General features: G+C 32.5%; 3 protein-coding genes across 4 annotated transcripts; 2 read left to right on the forward strand and 1 right to left on the reverse strand.

Annotated features, from left to right (window-relative positions):
- Positions 1-562: 562 nt before the first annotated feature.
- Positions 563-2,859, forward strand: LOC140837202 (8-hydroxygeraniol dehydrogenase-like). Its single transcript, XM_073203270.1, has 5 exons — positions 563-752; positions 886-999; positions 1,522-2,035; positions 2,128-2,281; positions 2,471-2,859. The coding sequence occupies exons 1-5, from the start codon at positions 655-657 to the stop codon at positions 2,671-2,673; spliced, it is 1,083 nt and encodes a 360-aa protein (XP_073059371.1). The 5' UTR covers positions 563-654; the 3' UTR covers positions 2,674-2,859.
- A 2,829-nt stretch (positions 2,860-5,688) lies between these two features.
- LOC140837203 (WPP domain-interacting tail-anchored protein 2-like) lies at positions 5,689-9,310 on the forward strand. Its single transcript, XM_073203271.1, is given in 8 exon segments — positions 5,689-5,891; positions 6,572-7,094; positions 7,096-7,126; positions 7,203-7,729; positions 7,731-7,856; positions 7,859-8,338; positions 8,474-8,662; positions 8,933-9,310. Coding segments are annotated over 7 exon segments (2,124 nt in total). The 5' UTR covers positions 5,689-5,891; position 6,572; the 3' UTR covers positions 9,182-9,310.
- A 976-nt stretch (positions 9,311-10,286) lies between these two features.
- LOC140837204 (S-adenosylmethionine decarboxylase proenzyme) lies at positions 10,287-12,844 on the reverse strand. 2 transcript variants are annotated; one of them, XM_073203272.1, is made up of 4 exons: positions 12,714-12,844; positions 12,564-12,630; positions 11,741-11,893; positions 10,287-11,642 (listed from the first exon to the last, which is right to left on the reverse strand). In XM_073203272.1, exon 4 carries the CDS (start codon positions 11,465-11,467, stop codon positions 10,385-10,387), a length of 1,083 nt encoding a protein of 360 aa, XP_073059373.1. In that variant the 5' UTR covers positions 11,468-11,642; positions 11,741-11,893; positions 12,564-12,630; positions 12,714-12,844; the 3' UTR covers positions 10,287-10,384. The 2 variants fall into 2 exon arrangements, with proteins under 2 accessions (XP_073059373.1, XP_073059375.1); XM_073203274.1 differs by having other exon boundaries at positions 12,564-12,615; positions 12,714-12,831.
- Between the last annotated feature and the right edge of the window lie 4,320 nt (positions 12,845-17,164).

Below are 17,164 nucleotides of genomic sequence, written 5' to 3' on the forward strand. Positions count from 1 at the left end.
ATTATTCTTCTACAAAAATGATGATATAATAATTTAATATTAAAATCAATTATTTATTATACAATATTTATTTTCAAACATTACTCACTTTTACTTTTCATCAAATTTAATTATTTAATTAAAATGAAAAAAATGGTTCCAAACACGCTTGAGATCATAATCAAACAAAAATTTCCATGAGATAATATTATTGTTTAGTTTTATGGGATTAATTTTCATCCTCGATCGTAAAAAATATTACTAAATAATACTTTTTCATAGATGATTCGAGATTAATTTTCATCTTAACTCATAAAAATATTATTAACTAATATTTTGTCATGGATAATCCAAAAAAGAGATCCGTCTCACAAAATAAGACCCTGAAACCATCTCACATAAATTTTTGCTTTCATTAAATCGTTAATTTACACAATTTAATAAACTTGCCGAGTTTGATTTACATACAATTTAATAAGGTAGCCGAGTTTGATTTGATTTCCCTGCTTCTTCTGAGCTCACCACCTACGTCATTAAAGCTTCCCTCCGAGAAGCTCAGTAATTTTGCATAAATACCGTCGTTCGACATCTTCATCTATTGTTCTTGTAATCTTTGACACACTCTTTTCTTGGAATTCGTTTTCCTACGAGAGGGAAAGGAGATTGCATTGACTAATGGCGAAATCACCGGAAATAGAGCACCCAGTGAAGGCTGTTGGATGGGCTTCAAATGACACTTCTGGGGTCTTAGCTCCTTTCAAGTTCTCCAGAAGGTACAGATTTGAGTGTCATTTGTTTTTCAAGATTTTGTAGAACTGGGAATAATGAAAGTTTGAGCTTTTTTTTATTTTATGTTAAACACGTGTATTTTTCGGTGGTTTAATTTAATTTACGACACGTTTGTAGGGCTACTGGAGAGCATGATGTGCAGTTCAAAGTTCTGTATTGTGGCGTGTGCCATTCTGATCTTCATATGGTCAAGAACGAGTGGGGATTTTCTCTATATCCTATCATTCCTGGGTAAGATTTATACTTTGTTTATGTGTTCCTGTGTAAATATTTTGTGGGTATGTGTTCTTCATGTATAAAGGATTATGGGTTCTTCCTATGGGCAAGAACGAGATATCCTATTGTCCTTGGGTAAGATTTATCCTCTGTGTCTGTGTGTATTAATGTGTAAATATTTTGTGGCTATGTTTCCTTGGTGTACAATGGTTTATGGGTTTTTCTTGTGATACTAAGCGAGTTTTTTTTAGTTTGTGGGTTGGTGATGATATCGGTCGCAAAATATGAAAGTTGAATTTGTTTTTTCAAATGCAAAATGAGAATATTTTTTTACCGTTCTATATAGTTATTGCTCAATTGCTCAAGTGTAGAGTTCTTGCTAGGTGTTGGCTTTTTGATCCTTTGTTGTTTCCTATAAGTATGTCTAGTCCTTAATTTAAATTTTAACGTAAGAATTTGATGTATTTGCTGGTGACGATATGGTAGCTGTGCAAAGGTGGCTTGATTTGATATATATACTTAATTTTCTTGATATAGGCATGAGATTGTGGGGATAGTTACTGAGGTAGGTAAAAAGGTGGAGAAATTCAAGGTCGGAGACAAAGTAGGCGTAGGTTGCTTGGTCGGATCATGCCGCCAATGTGATCAGTGTGCTATCGATCTCGAAAATTACTGTCCCAAACAAATACTCACATATAGTATGCCTTACTTTGATGGGACCGTTACATATGGAGGTTATTCTAATATCATGGTTGCTGACGAGCATTTCGTCATTCGTTGGCCTGAGAATCTACCTCTTGATATCGGTGCTCCTCTCTTATGTGCTGGGATCACGACTTACAGCCCGTTAAGATACTTCGGACTTGACAAGCCGGGGTTGAAAGTTGGTATAGTTGGTCTTGGTGGCCTAGGCCATTTAGCCGTGAAGTTTGCTAAGGCTTTCGGGACTCATGTGACGGTCATCAGTACGTCAATTAATAAAAAGAAGGAAGCTATTGAAAGTCTTGGTGCAGATGAGTTTTTAGTTAGCCGTGATCCTGAGCAGATGCAGGTTTCTTTCTTCTTATTTCGGTGGATCGCTTTCTTCCACTCTAGTACAATGTAAATTACTAACATCAAATTTATTTGATTTTGCGCGCATAGGCTGCAATGGGAACGTTGGATGGAATCCTTGATACGGTGTCCGCAACTCATCCCCTAGTACCGTTGATAACTTTGTTAAAGCCCAATGGGAAGCTTATCTTGGTTGGTGCTCCAGAAAAGCCACTTGAGTTTCTCGCCTTTCCCCTGCTTCAAGGTGAGAAAATGTCTGTCAGGAAAAAATTAAGAGTAGAAGTCATTAAAGAGAACCTAAATTTTCATGGATACCCTTGTGGAAGAACTGGAAATAACAGCAATGAAAAATTTGTCTTCATTTCTGTTGAGTGTTGTATTTCTTACTCACTTGTTTATTTTGTCCTACTTTTGTAAAAAAAATGGAAAATAGGGAGGAAGACAATATCCGGAAGTGCAATCGGAGGACTGAAAGAAACTCAAGAGATGATTGATTTTGCAGCAAAGAACAATATACTACCAGAGGTGGAGATGATCAATATAGATTACATAAACACGGCTATGGAGCGTCTCCTGAAATCTGATGTGAAGTATCGGTTCGTCATTGACATTGAAAATTCGTTGAAAGCTGAATAAGACATTTGAATTATGATTTTACCTCTTGATAGGTTATAGTATTCGAAAAATGGGAACAATCGATTTTTGTGTTGTGTTTTCTCAACTTTTTGGTTTCGAGACGATGAGAGTCTGCTACACTGAGTGATCTTGTTGTATCAAGTTTATGATCGTCCTATGCATAATAAAAGACTACATTTCAACTTCTATCTTGCTTTTGCTTCATGTTTTCATCTACCCTAACAAAACAACCAAAAGACTCCAATCCTAACGAAACTTGAAAAATGTAAGACTCCATCCTAACCGAACCACCAAAAGATAAATTAGACGTGTATTGTATATTCTAAATTCGTTCTTAGTCAATTCAGCCGCCTAAAATAAGGATAAATGTCGCTCGAGTTCGAGACTAGTATATGTGATTTTAATGTCACGTTTCATTGGTATGAGCATGAAGATATACAAACATATAGATTAATGATCACATTATGAGTCACTGAAAAACCCTTATCCGGGCTTTTCAAGTGATTATCACTTATCGAATGGATTAAGACCGCAATTGTAGTTGTACATCATTAATCCTTTGACCCGAGATAACTTGGAGGCTCTGTATACTAGCGACGTACTTTGATTCGCTTATTGACTCTATAAGAGTCATCATGTGGCAATGTCGGGTGTAGTTTTGATATACTTAGGGGCTGATGTATTGTAGTCGGGATTCTCAACTTACCTATAGGTGTGGATATCCTATGAACGCAAAATATAACCCTCCGTTGTGATGCGGTCTCCAAGTTGTGCTTGTTTCCCCCTTCTTTCTTACCCACGAGTCTTTGTGAAATAATTCCGATGAAAAGAAATATGATCTGATGGGTTAATAGTGCAAGGAATAAATGATCAAAGTATGACATGTGCTTTAGGAAAAGGTGTTTCCAAGTTGCATATACGATGTCACTAGATTACTCAAAGATAGATCACGTAGTTATCAAATTCATTTGCAAACCTCGATTTTTATCAATGGTTACAGATTTGATCGGGATATATGTCTTGAAAATATCATATTGTACGTTAATGATAACCTATTGGCTTTTGTAGGCACTAATAGTGATACATATGGTATCATTAGACGATCCTACTAAACGTTCTTTCCATGATCTGATGGGTGAAATTATACTTGAGTTCTGACATTCAAATGATCAAGAGGTTGATGAAAAAGTGAGGATTAATTAGGGTAAACTCATATAAGAGACATGCGTTGTCTCGAATCACATGAGTTCAAAAGCCACGACAAGGTGTATCTGTGAACTATTAAAGGTCACACAAGTATTAGATTTTATGTTCTCGTTGAGATAGCCAAATTCATGGAGATGAATTTGATTATTAAGTTTGATGGAGATTAAACATATTGCTTATAAAGTAGTTTATAAATTGATTCTCTATTTGGAAGTTGTAGATAGTTAGCTTGACTGCTAATTTTGTGAGGTGAGTGCAACTTTCTAATTTAGCGAAAGAGTTCCAAAATCACTTCCATAGTTGCATACCACATTTTCAAAATTGTGGACCAATATTTAGGCGCACACAAATAAAGAGACGTGCATTATCAAATAATAGTTCATTTAAATGAATTATAGTACAAACGAATTTAATGTATAATTTGCACCAAAATTCATATAATTATATAAACACACATTATGCATATTTAACCATCAAACATTAATCAAAAATGATTTTCACTAAAAAAATGCATTAATATTTACACTTTAATGAAATTTAGTGCAAGAGAAGTAATGTGATCTTTATTTTCGAACAACTTTTAAATTATTCCATATATTTGTATGAATATCAGGCATTCATATAAACATATGAAAAGAAATAATATACCTATCTTTGTATAATTCCATTAATTTTTGTGACTATACTAAGATGATGATTTTTTATTTATATTTTAGAAATTAGTTAAAAGATAAATAAGCTTAAAATTTTGATTTTTTATCCAGTGTTTTCGTAACCATAGAGCTTATCAAACCGACTTATATTAAAAAAAATAGTTTAACTGGTCGAAACAATTCAATCCAATGGATTGATTCAACAAGACTGTTGAACTGGAAACTGTTATATCATATAAAATAATATAATAATAATTAATATATTTTAAAGTATTAAAAAAACTTAAATGTGTATATAAATAATAATAAAAATATATATTTATCAAATTTTAAAATCTAAACAACTTACTTATAATAAAATATAATTATATATATACATTTTTTTTAAAAAAATAATCAAAATTAACTCTAATACTATTAAAATAATATTTTTAACAAAATTAAAAAGTCAATAATTATACATATACAACTAAAAATAAATTTAAAATATAAGAAATATAAAAAAATAATCAAATTCTAAACAAAAAAAAACTAAAAAGAGATGAATCAATCGGATCGATTTTTAACCGATTCACGAACAGTCTGATCGGTTATTGACCATTTTCATTGGTTTGACCAGTTTGACCGTAAAAATAATTGTTAGACTTGGTTCGGACTACCAATACCCGTTCCAAAACGAACTTGTCGAACAGATCAATCCAATCCGATTTTAAAAAACTGCATGTATTTTTGCCAACTTGCAATTGTGATACATCATATGGTAGATTTTATTTGTAATCTCGTATTTTTCAATATTGACAATATTAGTTTGTTTCAGGAAAATGTTGATGTTATTATATACACAAGTATTTTAAAAAAGATTGAAATTATAAAATAAAAAGTAATATTAAAATTTGATAATATAAATAACTAAATTAAAAATAATAAATAAATAAATAAATATAAACAATAAAATTACAAGTTTCCCAAAAAATATGCAACATTTGAGTTTTATGACCTTTTCTCTTGACATGATTTCAAGGCGATCAATGTTTATTTACCATTAAATTAAATTCAAAGACCAAAATGATTGATAATAATCGCAGGCAAATGATCATCAAGCTACCATTTTTAATCATGTGATTACATCCTAATTAAGTTCGATTAGGACAATCTTGCCAAGTTGACCGTCGATTAGGACGATCTTGCCAAGTTGACCGCTTGGTTTTTGTCTTTAATCTTGTTCCGACGTTTTGGGTACGAACTTCGAAGTCGGCCCCCGCAAACTCTCTAGAATTCGGAAATGGGAGTTCTTGAATGAGACCCGCCATTTGCTCATTAAACGGAGGATTCAAGAAACCCACAAATTATTTTCTCGAGGTATGCAATTTTTACCCCTTAGAATTCGAGTTTCTTCTGAATTTTAGTGCGGAATGGGAAGAATATGGTTTCTTCGATCATTTTTTTGAGCTGGATAATTGTTGACTTTGGTTAAAGAATGTTCCTAACTGCTGTATCTGTAGGTGAAAACCTTAGAATTGATGTGTTCTATTGATTTGGTTGGTCATTTTCTTGCGAATTTTTGGTTTCTTGTAAAAAGATGAGCAGCTTAGTTTATTTTTGGCCTTAAAAAATGTGATTCTTGGTTCTTTTTTACATATTGCCCATGTGCAAATTGTGCAGCTAACTCTCTCATTTGTGTGTTAGTGTGTGTGGTACTGATGATTTGGGGAAAAGGGGTTTCAGAGCATATTATATTTTTTCCACTTAGATTTGCTAACTATGGGTGGACTGGAATTTCAATTTCGAAAGAGTAATCGAAGCTTTAAAGTCTCTTAACTCCTAGTGCCTAACTGCCTGTGTTGAACCTTGTGCTTTCTCAGGAGACCATAAGCTGTTGCTCAAATTTCACAAAATATTTATATATCTTTGAATCCTGCTGATGTGTTGATTCCTCCTTGTCTTAGAAACTGATGTTTGAAACTCAGAAAACTTTAGTTGAAGCCCGAATTTTTGTTTTTTGTTAGGACTGATTCTTGTTTTTGATTTGTGGTGTCCAGCATGAACATTGTGACAATGGCGGCAAATGACTCTGCTGCTAGTGCTTCTGATATTGCAGATCCAGACATGCAAAAGTTTTGGCACGAAGGTCTACCATACAACTCGAAGGAGGCTGGCGAGCTACAAAATGCCTTGAAAGTGTCTTCTGAAGTGGATATGACTTTGGCCTACTCTTCTGACAAGTTGGCCACTTTGGAAAATCTTTTATTGCACGTCTTGGTGGGGGAGAATGATATTGGCATGATTGATACTGAAGATGATGAAATTTCGGCAGAAATGATTGAGAAAACTTTTACATTTGATTTACTGACTGCTATATTAAATCTCGAGTTGCGAGAACTGGACAATCTTATGTGTGGTCTTCAAGATCTAATAGTCGACTCCCTACATAAGATATCTTCTTCAGGGCAATCAGTGGATTTAGTTACTGGGATGGTAAGCAAATTGCATGATTCGGAAGAAATAGTAAAACGGTCACAAGAACGGGTTTTGGAGATGAAGATTCAATTGGCCAAGTTGCAGTATGTCCTCAATCTCATTTAAACCAAATGGATGTAAGTAATACCATTTGTCCTCTCGAGTTATCCAATGTATTTTGTAAATTATCTAATAAAACATGTCTGTAAACAGGGAAATCCGATGTTATTATGGGTGCAAAAGAAGAATTTCAACAATCAAGCGCAGAGTGGAAACCACAAATACAGACAGTTGAACAAAGACGCATCTTCAAAATGCTCGAAAAATCTCTAATGGGAGAGCAGGAACTTGAGAAAGAGTTAATAAAATCTAAACAAAATGAAGAAGACCTTAATTTGAAGACGCGATTGATAGAACAAGTATCAGTTTGCATGGAAGAGGCAGCAGAGGTTGCTTGGGGGAGATTTTTGGAGGCAGATAATACAGCCGAGGTGTTGATGGGAATTGCGAAAGAAATGCTAGGAAAACTTCAGATTCTTCAATTGAATCTTGGCAATTCTATCAAGAGAGAAGAAGAAACGAAATTGAAACTCCAAGATTGCATAAATCAGTTAAATTCAAAAGAAATTTCAATCCAAAGACTCGATAGCAATGTAGCCACTCTCCTTGCTGATAATGCTGAGGCGACGCGTCTTAGAAACAGAGTTAAAATTCTTGAAGGAAAACTTGATGAAGCTGAAGTCCCGGCTTAAGGAGAGGGATTTATCCAATGAAATGAGTCAACAGAAACTTAAAGAAATGGAGGACGAAATCGAGTCTCTAAAAGAAAGCATATATGATTCAGAAACTCAGGCTGGGAAGGGCGAACGGAGAAAATAACACATTTAACACAAACAAATCTGGAACTTTCAGAAGAATTGGACTTTCTCAAAGGTAGTAGTGACAGCAACACTAAAAAAGCGAGTTTATTTGAGAAGCAAGTATTGGAATTAGATCTCCAGCTGCAGCATGCGAGGTTATCTTCAGAAGCAAGCCTAGAACAGCAGAACAATTTGTATAATGCAATATGGGATATGGAAATATTAATTGATGATCTGAAACAAAAGGTGTCGAAAGCTGAAAGTAAGGCCGAGAGCACGGAAGAACGATGTATTGAGTTGTCTGTCACAAATTCAAAACTTAATGAAGAACTTGATTTTCTGAGATCCCGGATCGAATCCATGGAGTCATGTTCGAACCAAGAAAATGCTGAAACAAAAGCAAGAGCAAAGGACATTAACATCAAAGCCAATTTTATAATGGATACAGTCGTGCAACTAGCTGTGGAGAGGGAACGTATACAGAAACAGGTGCACTGATTTACAGTATTTCTGATTTCTTGGTGCTGTTATAACGTGTTTGCATTTCTTCATAGACATCAAAATCTTTTATTGGAATAAAAATTTTGAAAAAAACAAACAAACTAAAGGACTTGAATATTGCAGTTGACCTCTTTGACCAAGGAAAACGAAATGTTGAGAGCAAATATATGGAATAATCAGAAGCACGAACCTGAACTGACCAAGAGCTGTAATGACAAAGGGTTCCTATCATCCCAGGTAGATTTAGTGGATGGAGAATCTTCAATAGCTTCAACAGTTACAGTCACTGAGCTCTCATCCAACAAATTCCAGGTTGGTTCCTCCTTATGTGATCCCTTTAAACAGTTTGGAGTCATATTAAATTTTGATTAAAACAAGATGTTTAGCTTACAAATCCCACTTCTACATGTCACGAATTTATTTATTTATTTTTCTCGATCATATGCTAATTGGAGAAGTCTCTGATAGAGGGGATTTCTGAAATTATGATGCTTAGTGATCATGAGGATTGTGGTAATTCATTCGAATCAAGAATGTGACTTTTGTGTGTTAGAAAATAACCCCATGAAAAATGTGAATCAGGAAGACAAATCATTCAATGATGTCTCGGTTACCAGTACCACTTCTATACATTGGAATGAAACGAGTTCAACCAATTCCGCAAAGCCCAGAGCAGGTTTGATTCTAAACTCAGAAGCTGATGGCACGTCATCGACTGGAAATTCCCGGAGAACTCTTTTGTTCATTGCTGCTCTTATTGTGTTGCTCTCAGTTTTTGCAGCACAATTTTTTCGACAGAAACTTGCCACCTTTGTACTGATTGAAAATTAATAGTTTGTATTAGCACTCTCAAGGATTCCATATAAATTGTCCCTTTTCTGTATATTGTTCTTGAAGAATTATGGTTTTGTTATTTTCCTGACTTTGTTGGTGATAAAAAAAGTCGGCATAGATTTGTATCATTTGTGGTTCTTATCTATAGTATCTCTACTAGCAAGTAGAGTAACTACTGTGATATGAATTATGCTAAAAAGCCGTTCAATTTTATTTCAACATTTTATATAAATAGAGATTTTATTTTGAGTAGGTCTCACGAATTTTTATCTGTGAGACGGATCAATCATATCGATATTCATAATAAAAAATAATATTCTTAGAATAAAAAGTAATACTTTTAGCATGAAAGGTAATATTTTTTCATGGATGATCTAGATAATCGATATTTACAATAAAAAGTAATACTTTTTGCATGAAATATAATTTAGAATCGTTGTTAGACATTATTTCTAACATTCTTTTTAACCTTTTAAGACTTAAACATAATTTTATTAAATAGTACTAGAGTGAGATGACTAGCTGATGGCTAGACATGACTACGGTTTAGAATCTTCAGTTAGACAGTTCAAATAAAAAAGCTCGACCTTTAGCCATAACTTTACTTAATGGTTATGGTTATGGTTTATGAACCACCTGCTGTAGTTAACCAACGGTTACGATTACGTTCAATCGTTCGTTCAAAATAAAATTAGAATATTGTTAAAAAATAGGGGAAAAATACCATTATGTGTTTTTATTCACAGATTAGTACTAAAAACAAGCGAACTAAATTGAATATAGAATAATAAAAATATATATGACATAGTTAATATATATATATATATTTTTAAATTATCCAAGCATAACAAGGTTACATAGCTCACTAGTAAGGACTTAATTAGTATCCTACATTTACACATTTATTTGTAAATAAAATTAATTAAAAAAACCACCCCATGAACTGCAAGTTAGGGGTGATAAAAGCGCGTTTTGGGCGATTTTTTCACTAAATTCAAATTGAATTACTATGTACAGTGCGATTTCAAACAATTTTTTTAAATTAAGATTTTATAATTAAACTTTAATGCGCAGTTTTGGGCGATTATACGTTCTTTTAAGATAGAAAAAGTCGCGAATGTAAATAATCCAGAGCAGTAACACAACATCTATGGGCAAACCCATAATTTTATTGAACAAGGGTAAAGTAAAACGTAAAAGCTACTCCTTTTCTTCTTCATCACCGTCCTCTTCTCCACAACATTTCAGTGTCGATCTAGGAGAACCGCAGAATTCAGTCTTCACAAACTTCTGGTAGATTATTAATCCAGCGGCTCCTAAATTTTCTTGGCTTTTCCCGTCGTGCAAGTAACCTTTCAGATCAAGCATGAAAGCTTGAGGCATTGGCCTAGAACCAATATCAGCATGCAAAGATATGGAAAACTCCTTAGGCTCGAAACAAGACAAAACCCTCCCAATCAGCGGGCCAAGATTCACAGCCTTAAAATCATACCCAGATGCTTCAAAGCTGGCGTAGCTAAATCCGTCTTCTGGGGTAACATGGATAGTAGAGATTGCAGCTCCTTCAATGGAGTTCATGGAATAACCACATGGATCAAACTCGAAGTCACATATGTTTGATTCAGGGAGAATGTTTCTTATGCCTGACTCGTAAGTCACCAGAGTTGCGGAGCTAGATTCTTTCTTATAGAAAACAGATGCTTTCTCCTTGTCCAAGCCAGTCATACACATCTCTAGAGTGTAAACAGGGTTAAAATACTCAGCAGAGCTTGCACACGCAGAATAAACATGCCATTTCTTTCGTTTGTCTGAACCGCCCATAACATAAGCTTTGCCCCTTCCAGAACCAAGACTCGCAAAATAGCCATCTAGGACAGCTACTTCTTCAGAAAAGTTGCGATGAGGATATGACTGAGCCCCGGGGAAAATGAAGCTTCCACGGGTATACCTTACAGTTTTAATGGAAAGGGAGAGGGATTTAGCCAATTTCAGAATGGGAGGGATTGATAGAAGCAATTTTGTCGTCCCACAAGTTTTTATGATGATTTTGTAAGCATACACAAAGAGGCTAGACTCAGAGAGAACATATGAGTCAACATACTCATTCGACAGAGAAGCAACTATGGTGCATTCAGCAGGTCCCAAAATCTCATCCAACTGTGGTTTGGCAAGAACACGAAGACCCATTCCTTCAGGGTCAGCAAAGATGCTAGGCTCAAAAAAGGTGATTTCAAGCCTCTTTTCAAAGCCTTCGAAACCAATAGCAGAGACAGGTAGAGCCATTTTAAGAACAGAAATTTCTTATAACAAAGGACGCAGAGAAGAAGGTAGCAAATAAGCGAAGAAAAGGAGTGCAGGAACAAAATCGAAAACTAAATCACTAAAAAGCTTATTTTGATCACGTCAATGACGTGCGGAGGGAACTAGTTGAGGAATATCAGGATGGCTTGCGAGCGCACTGCAATTGGAAGAAAAAATTGAAGGCAGTTAAAATAATGGCATATTATAGAACCATGTCCTAAAAAACATGCTTTGGTTTAAAATCAAGGAACTCACGTTGGAGTATGCAGCAGATCTGAACTTCTTGATGCCTCCGTTTGGTCGAACGTCTTCAATGCGGTATCCGAGGGGAGCTTCGTAAAATAAGGATTTACTACTACTGGACTTTTTCTTCCCACCTTTAGCTTCCATTAGATCATCAACTCTAGACTGCATAACCCAGGAAAAGTTGTAGGATGAAAATTAACATAGAAACCACATATAATAGCATAAAACAGCACAAATCCAGAACATTAAGATTGTTCAATCAAAAGGATACCACGGCACACACATATTTCTGAACAGATATTTCAAAGATCGAGCAGCTTGGATCTGAACAGCTTTGTTGAAACTAACAAATTCATTTAAAATTGAAAACAAGTCTGGCTACAAATCATCAAAAAGTTCATAGCCATGGAAGAAACTTTTTCTATTGGTTTTCACACAAATCCATACATTATAAACATATATAGATTCAAGATCAGATATACAACATAAATCAAGAAACATAAAATTCAAAAATAATTTTCAAGATCTCAAAAATTGTAATTCTATGTTTTCCATACAAAGATTTATCGATCTACTATCAAAAACCAACAGACCAATTTGAATTCACATAAACTCACAATTAAATCTACAAGAACAATAACCAATAGAACATCTTTGATTCACATGTAAATTTACAAGAAAAATAGCCAAGATTACCCAGACAATAAATTCCATTTCCAAGAACAGAATACATAACCAAAAAATTCATGCATCAATTGAAATAAAAATATATATAAAAAATCTAAAAAAAATCAAATTCACAAAACCAAATCAGATAGAAATTTATACTCACATCAAAATTTTGATTTCTTCGTAAAAACTATCACCACAGAACCACGATTCACCTGAAATAGATATCCCTGCAGTCAAAACAATAAACAAGAAGGGTATAAAAGGATTCCGAAAGATTATATCATCGTTCAATCATTCAAAAAATACTCACGGAAAATGGAAATTGTTTTCGGCGGCCGTAGAACACAATGAAACCCTAGAAAAAGTTACAACCGATTTCCCTTTTTTGATGTTTTTGTTTCTCTCTTCCTTTCTTTCCCCGAACTCAAAGAGGGCCGGGTTATTTATATAGGAAAAAATATATATTTGCCATTTATTTTCTTTGATATTACAGCTTTACCCAGCTAACATTCGCTTTGATTTTCTTCCATATTTCAATTTCCTTAATTATTCGGTCTCCACTCTCTTGCCATATTTTTTTTATATTAATTCTAGAATACCTTTTTTATAATAAATATTAATAATTTTACTTATTTAATATATATATATTAAATAGTAATTTTTTCCAATAATATTTTTTGGTATAAAGAAAAAAATTATAGGAATTGAAATAAAGAGTAGAAGCTTCGAATATAGTTTACGAGATTTTTTATATTAATTAGTATGATTTTTTAATTAAAATATTTGTTATTTTAAAAAATATTTTTATAATGAATTCTTTATAATTAAGAACAATATTTTCGTCTAAACTTGGATAAGATTGAAATGATATTTCATTACATAAAATTGAGATGATTTTCTATATTGTTAAAATTTATCCTAGTAGGTTTATATTAAAGTAAAGATTTTTGTTGTTATTTTTTTCTTTTATAAAGTGTATATTCTCTCTAATTAAGTTCAAATGTTAAAGTTAATAAATTATATAATATAACGTATCTTTAATGTTTATCCAAAATATCTTTATTTCTTTCTCATTGGTCGTATTTTGTGAGATGAATCTCTATTTGGATCATCCATTAAAAAGTATTACTTTTTATGGTAAGAGTGTTATTTTTATTATGAATATCGTTAGGGTTGACCCGTCTCACAGATAAAGATCTGTGAGACCGTCTTACAAGAGACCAACTCAGAAAATAAATATAAAATTTAAATATATCAAAATTTGTGAGACCGTCTTCTTACAAGAGACCAACTCAGAAAATAAATATAAAATTTAAATATATTTATATTTTTTTTAACGACGACAAACGTTGATGTAATTATCTCAATCTATTATTTACAAAATTGAATGGGTCTCATGTGAGACCGTCTCACGGATCCTAATCTATGAGACAGACCAACTATACTCATATTCACACTAAAAAGTAATACTCGTAGCATAAAAAAATAATACTTTTTCATGGATAACCCAAATAAAAAATCTGTCTCACAAATACGACTTGTGAGACCATCTGACACAAATTTTTGCCTACAAAATTATATTTAGTCGTGAAACACGATTAATCTGTACTGTTCATTTAATTATATATAAAAAAAATCCACAATTATTTCTCAATCACTTCATAAAACAATTGATAAATTTTTATTATGAATAAAAGCGAAGGGTCACATCAAGAATAAATTGTATTTAAAATAAATCTATATATTTTAATCACTTTTTGTAAAAAATAATGATGATTCGTTGCTTTAACGTAAACCGTAAAGATTCGCCGGCATCGATAATATTGCAAATTGCAAAAAATTATACTCTTTCAGCTAATTGTAATTCATTTAGCTTTATTTTCTTTTCAAAAAGTGAAATTTCATTCTTTCCCCCTTTTTCCCATATCTTCTCAGTATTTTATTATAACTTTTTTTTATAATTTATTTTTTTGTGAAACAGTCTTGACGGATCATCTAATTTTGTGAGACGAGTCAATTTTATTCATATTTAAAGTCAATATAAAAATTTTAACATACAAATAAAACTTTTTCACGAATTGGATAGACTTGGAGATTAGTCTTATAAAATTGACATATAAAACTGTTTTTCATGAGTTATGGTGATATCTGAAATGGTAACAATGAGGTTTTTTAAAATAAATTTTAATTTTTTTTTATCAATTCTTCGTTGGCATATTTTCAAAAACATATATTCTTCAATATTATTAAAAGTAAAACGTATGTAAGTTGGTTTTAAATTTAGTAAATATGTTTAAATAAATAAATAAAAATATATATATATATAGTTTTGATATCCTGCACACCTACCGTGCACACCTATGTGAGCACCGATGAGGTGTCACTCACCTATTGGATGCACAATTTTTCTATATTTCATCACATCCAATAGGTGAGTGACACCTCATCGATGCTCAAATAGATGTGTACGATAGGTGTGCAGGATATCAAAACTATATTATATATATATATATATATATATATATATATATATATATATATATATATATATATATATATATTTATATTTCCAAATGCATAATCGTTGGAGGATATATTAGGTATTTTGCAGAAACAAGACCATACGATGCGTATGAACGAAGGAAAAGTCCAACCAATATCCACCAAATTGAGGACGGCATATACTTCGTGACGGGTTTGACAAAATGACTAATCTTACGTGAGACGGTCTCACGAATATATATCTATATTTATGATATGGGTTAATTGGGTTCATATTTATTAATAAAAATTAATATTTTTTACATTCAAAATAATATTTTTTCCATGGACAGAGTCGTGTTGAAGATCTGTTTTACAAAATTTATCAAGTAGAACGGTGTAATTAGAGTTTTTGTTTTGAAAAATTAAATATTAGAAATAATATAACTATTTATAGAAATACGTGATTATTAGAGTGATCCATATCCTCGTATTTTTAATAAATTATATCCACTGTTGTTTTAAATTTACTTTTAACAAGACAAAATTTGATATTCATGTCGGCAGAATTGACCTTGTTTTGAAGATTCGTTGCATAATATTTTATAACCATTTGAGGGCAAAAAGGTAAATAAATTACAAACCTTATATATACAAAGTGAATGTATATATATTATTTTAAAAAAATACATAAGTGGCGGTGGCAAGAAGTTTGGCACACACCTATTTGTTTATCATAAAATTAAAGTTGATTTGTCAATACTCAAACTTGATTCAATTTTAAATTATGTATGACTCAAACTCAATCGAGTAATCAATCTAATGCTTGAGCTCGACTCGTGTATATGTCTTAGAGTGAGTCTCATGTGAGACCGTCTCACGGGTCATAATCCGTGAGACGGGTCAACCCTACCCATATTCACAATAAAAAGTAATACTCTTAGCATAAAAATTAATACTTTTTCATGGGTGACCCAAATAAGAGATCCGTCTCACAAATATGACCCGTGAGACCGTCTCACACAAGTTTTTGCCTATGTCTTAATACTCGAGCTTGTTCTTGAAAAGTTTGAAAGTCTTCCTAAAATATTTAGGATTTAAATTTTAGTTATATACTGACGAAAGTATCTCTTAGATTTTATATCCTAAAAATAACACACACATATATATAGCTACTTGAATAGCTAGCGAGCTCGGTCAAATCAAGTTAGAATCGAGTCACTCACATGTATATTGACTCACTTATACCTCTAAATTAAAACAACAAAATCTGAGAGACAATAGACTCGATCCTCTTAAATATAAAAGATAAAAATTTTTGTGAGACGGTCTCACAGGTTTTATTTTGTGAGACATATTTCTTATTTGAGTCATCTATGAAAAAATATTACTTTTTATGCTAAGAGAATTATTTTTTATTGTGAATATCGATAGGGTTAACCCGTCTCACACACAAAGATTTATGAGACCGTCTTACAAGAGACCTACTCTAAACAAAATTAATACAATATTATGCTTAAAACTCAAAACACCTAAAATATTTCTCAATCAACCACATAATGTTATAGTGCATTTAAACCATTGAATTGAATTTATGTGAATTTCAAACTCACTCCTTCTAAAGCAAATCAATTTTATTAATAACTGTGATGGATATCAAATGTATTCGAGACGAGACTATTTGAAACTCAAGTTTACAATGCTTTCTCAAATTAAATCATTCCATCCAAAATAAATCGATCTATCGGTTTCACAAGAAATCTTTCGAAATAAAATGATACTCTCCGACTTTTAAAAGCCAAAAACTTGTGTGAGACGGTCTCACAGATCATATTTTGTGTGACAGATATCTTATTTGAGTCATTCATGGAAAAACATTACTTTTTATGCTAAGAGTATTACTTTTTATTGTGAATATCGGTAGGGTTGATCAGTCTCATAAATAAATATTCGTGAGATCGTTTTACAAGAGAACTACTCTTTTCCAAAAACAGAATAGACTAGAGCATCCGCAATGGCATCCACTCCATTATATAATATATTATATCATTCGAAACAAAAAGAAGATAAGGCCTATTATTATATTGACTAATACTTTAAAATTAGGCATGAAGATAAGATGCTCAACTCTTGGTGGGAGGAAGCTTTGAAAATATTGTAGGCTGCGTTTCTTCTTTTAGATTAGTCATTATTCCAAAGAAAGGTCCTAAAATTCTTTGATTCCCTTACGTGGGAGAGACGTGAGTTCGATATCTACGTAAATAAAATGTCGCACCTCTC

This window comes from Primulina eburnea, chromosome 7 (genome assembly GCF_022965805.1).
Source record: "Primulina eburnea isolate SZY01 chromosome 7, ASM2296580v1, whole genome shotgun sequence".
In the NCBI taxonomy this organism is placed as follows: domain Eukaryota; kingdom Viridiplantae; phylum Streptophyta; class Magnoliopsida; order Lamiales; family Gesneriaceae; genus Primulina; species Primulina eburnea.

Excerpts from the sequence above, each read along its gene's own strand:
- LOC140837202 (XM_073203270.1), top strand. The coding sequence starts at position 655 with ATGGCGAAATCACCGGAAATAGAGCACCCAGTGAAGGCTGTTGGATGG. Across the intron at positions 1,000-1,521 it reads CTATATCCTATCATTCCTGG|GCATGAGATTGTGGGGATAG; the intron begins GTAAGATTTATA and ends TTCTTGATATAG. Across the intron at positions 2,036-2,127 it reads GTGATCCTGAGCAGATGCAG|GCTGCAATGGGAACGTTGGA; the intron begins GTTTCTTTCTTC and ends TTGCGCGCATAG.
- LOC140837204 (XM_073203272.1), bottom strand. The coding sequence starts at position 11,467 with ATGGCTCTACCTGTCTCTGCTATTGGTTTCGAAGGCTTTGAAAAGAGG.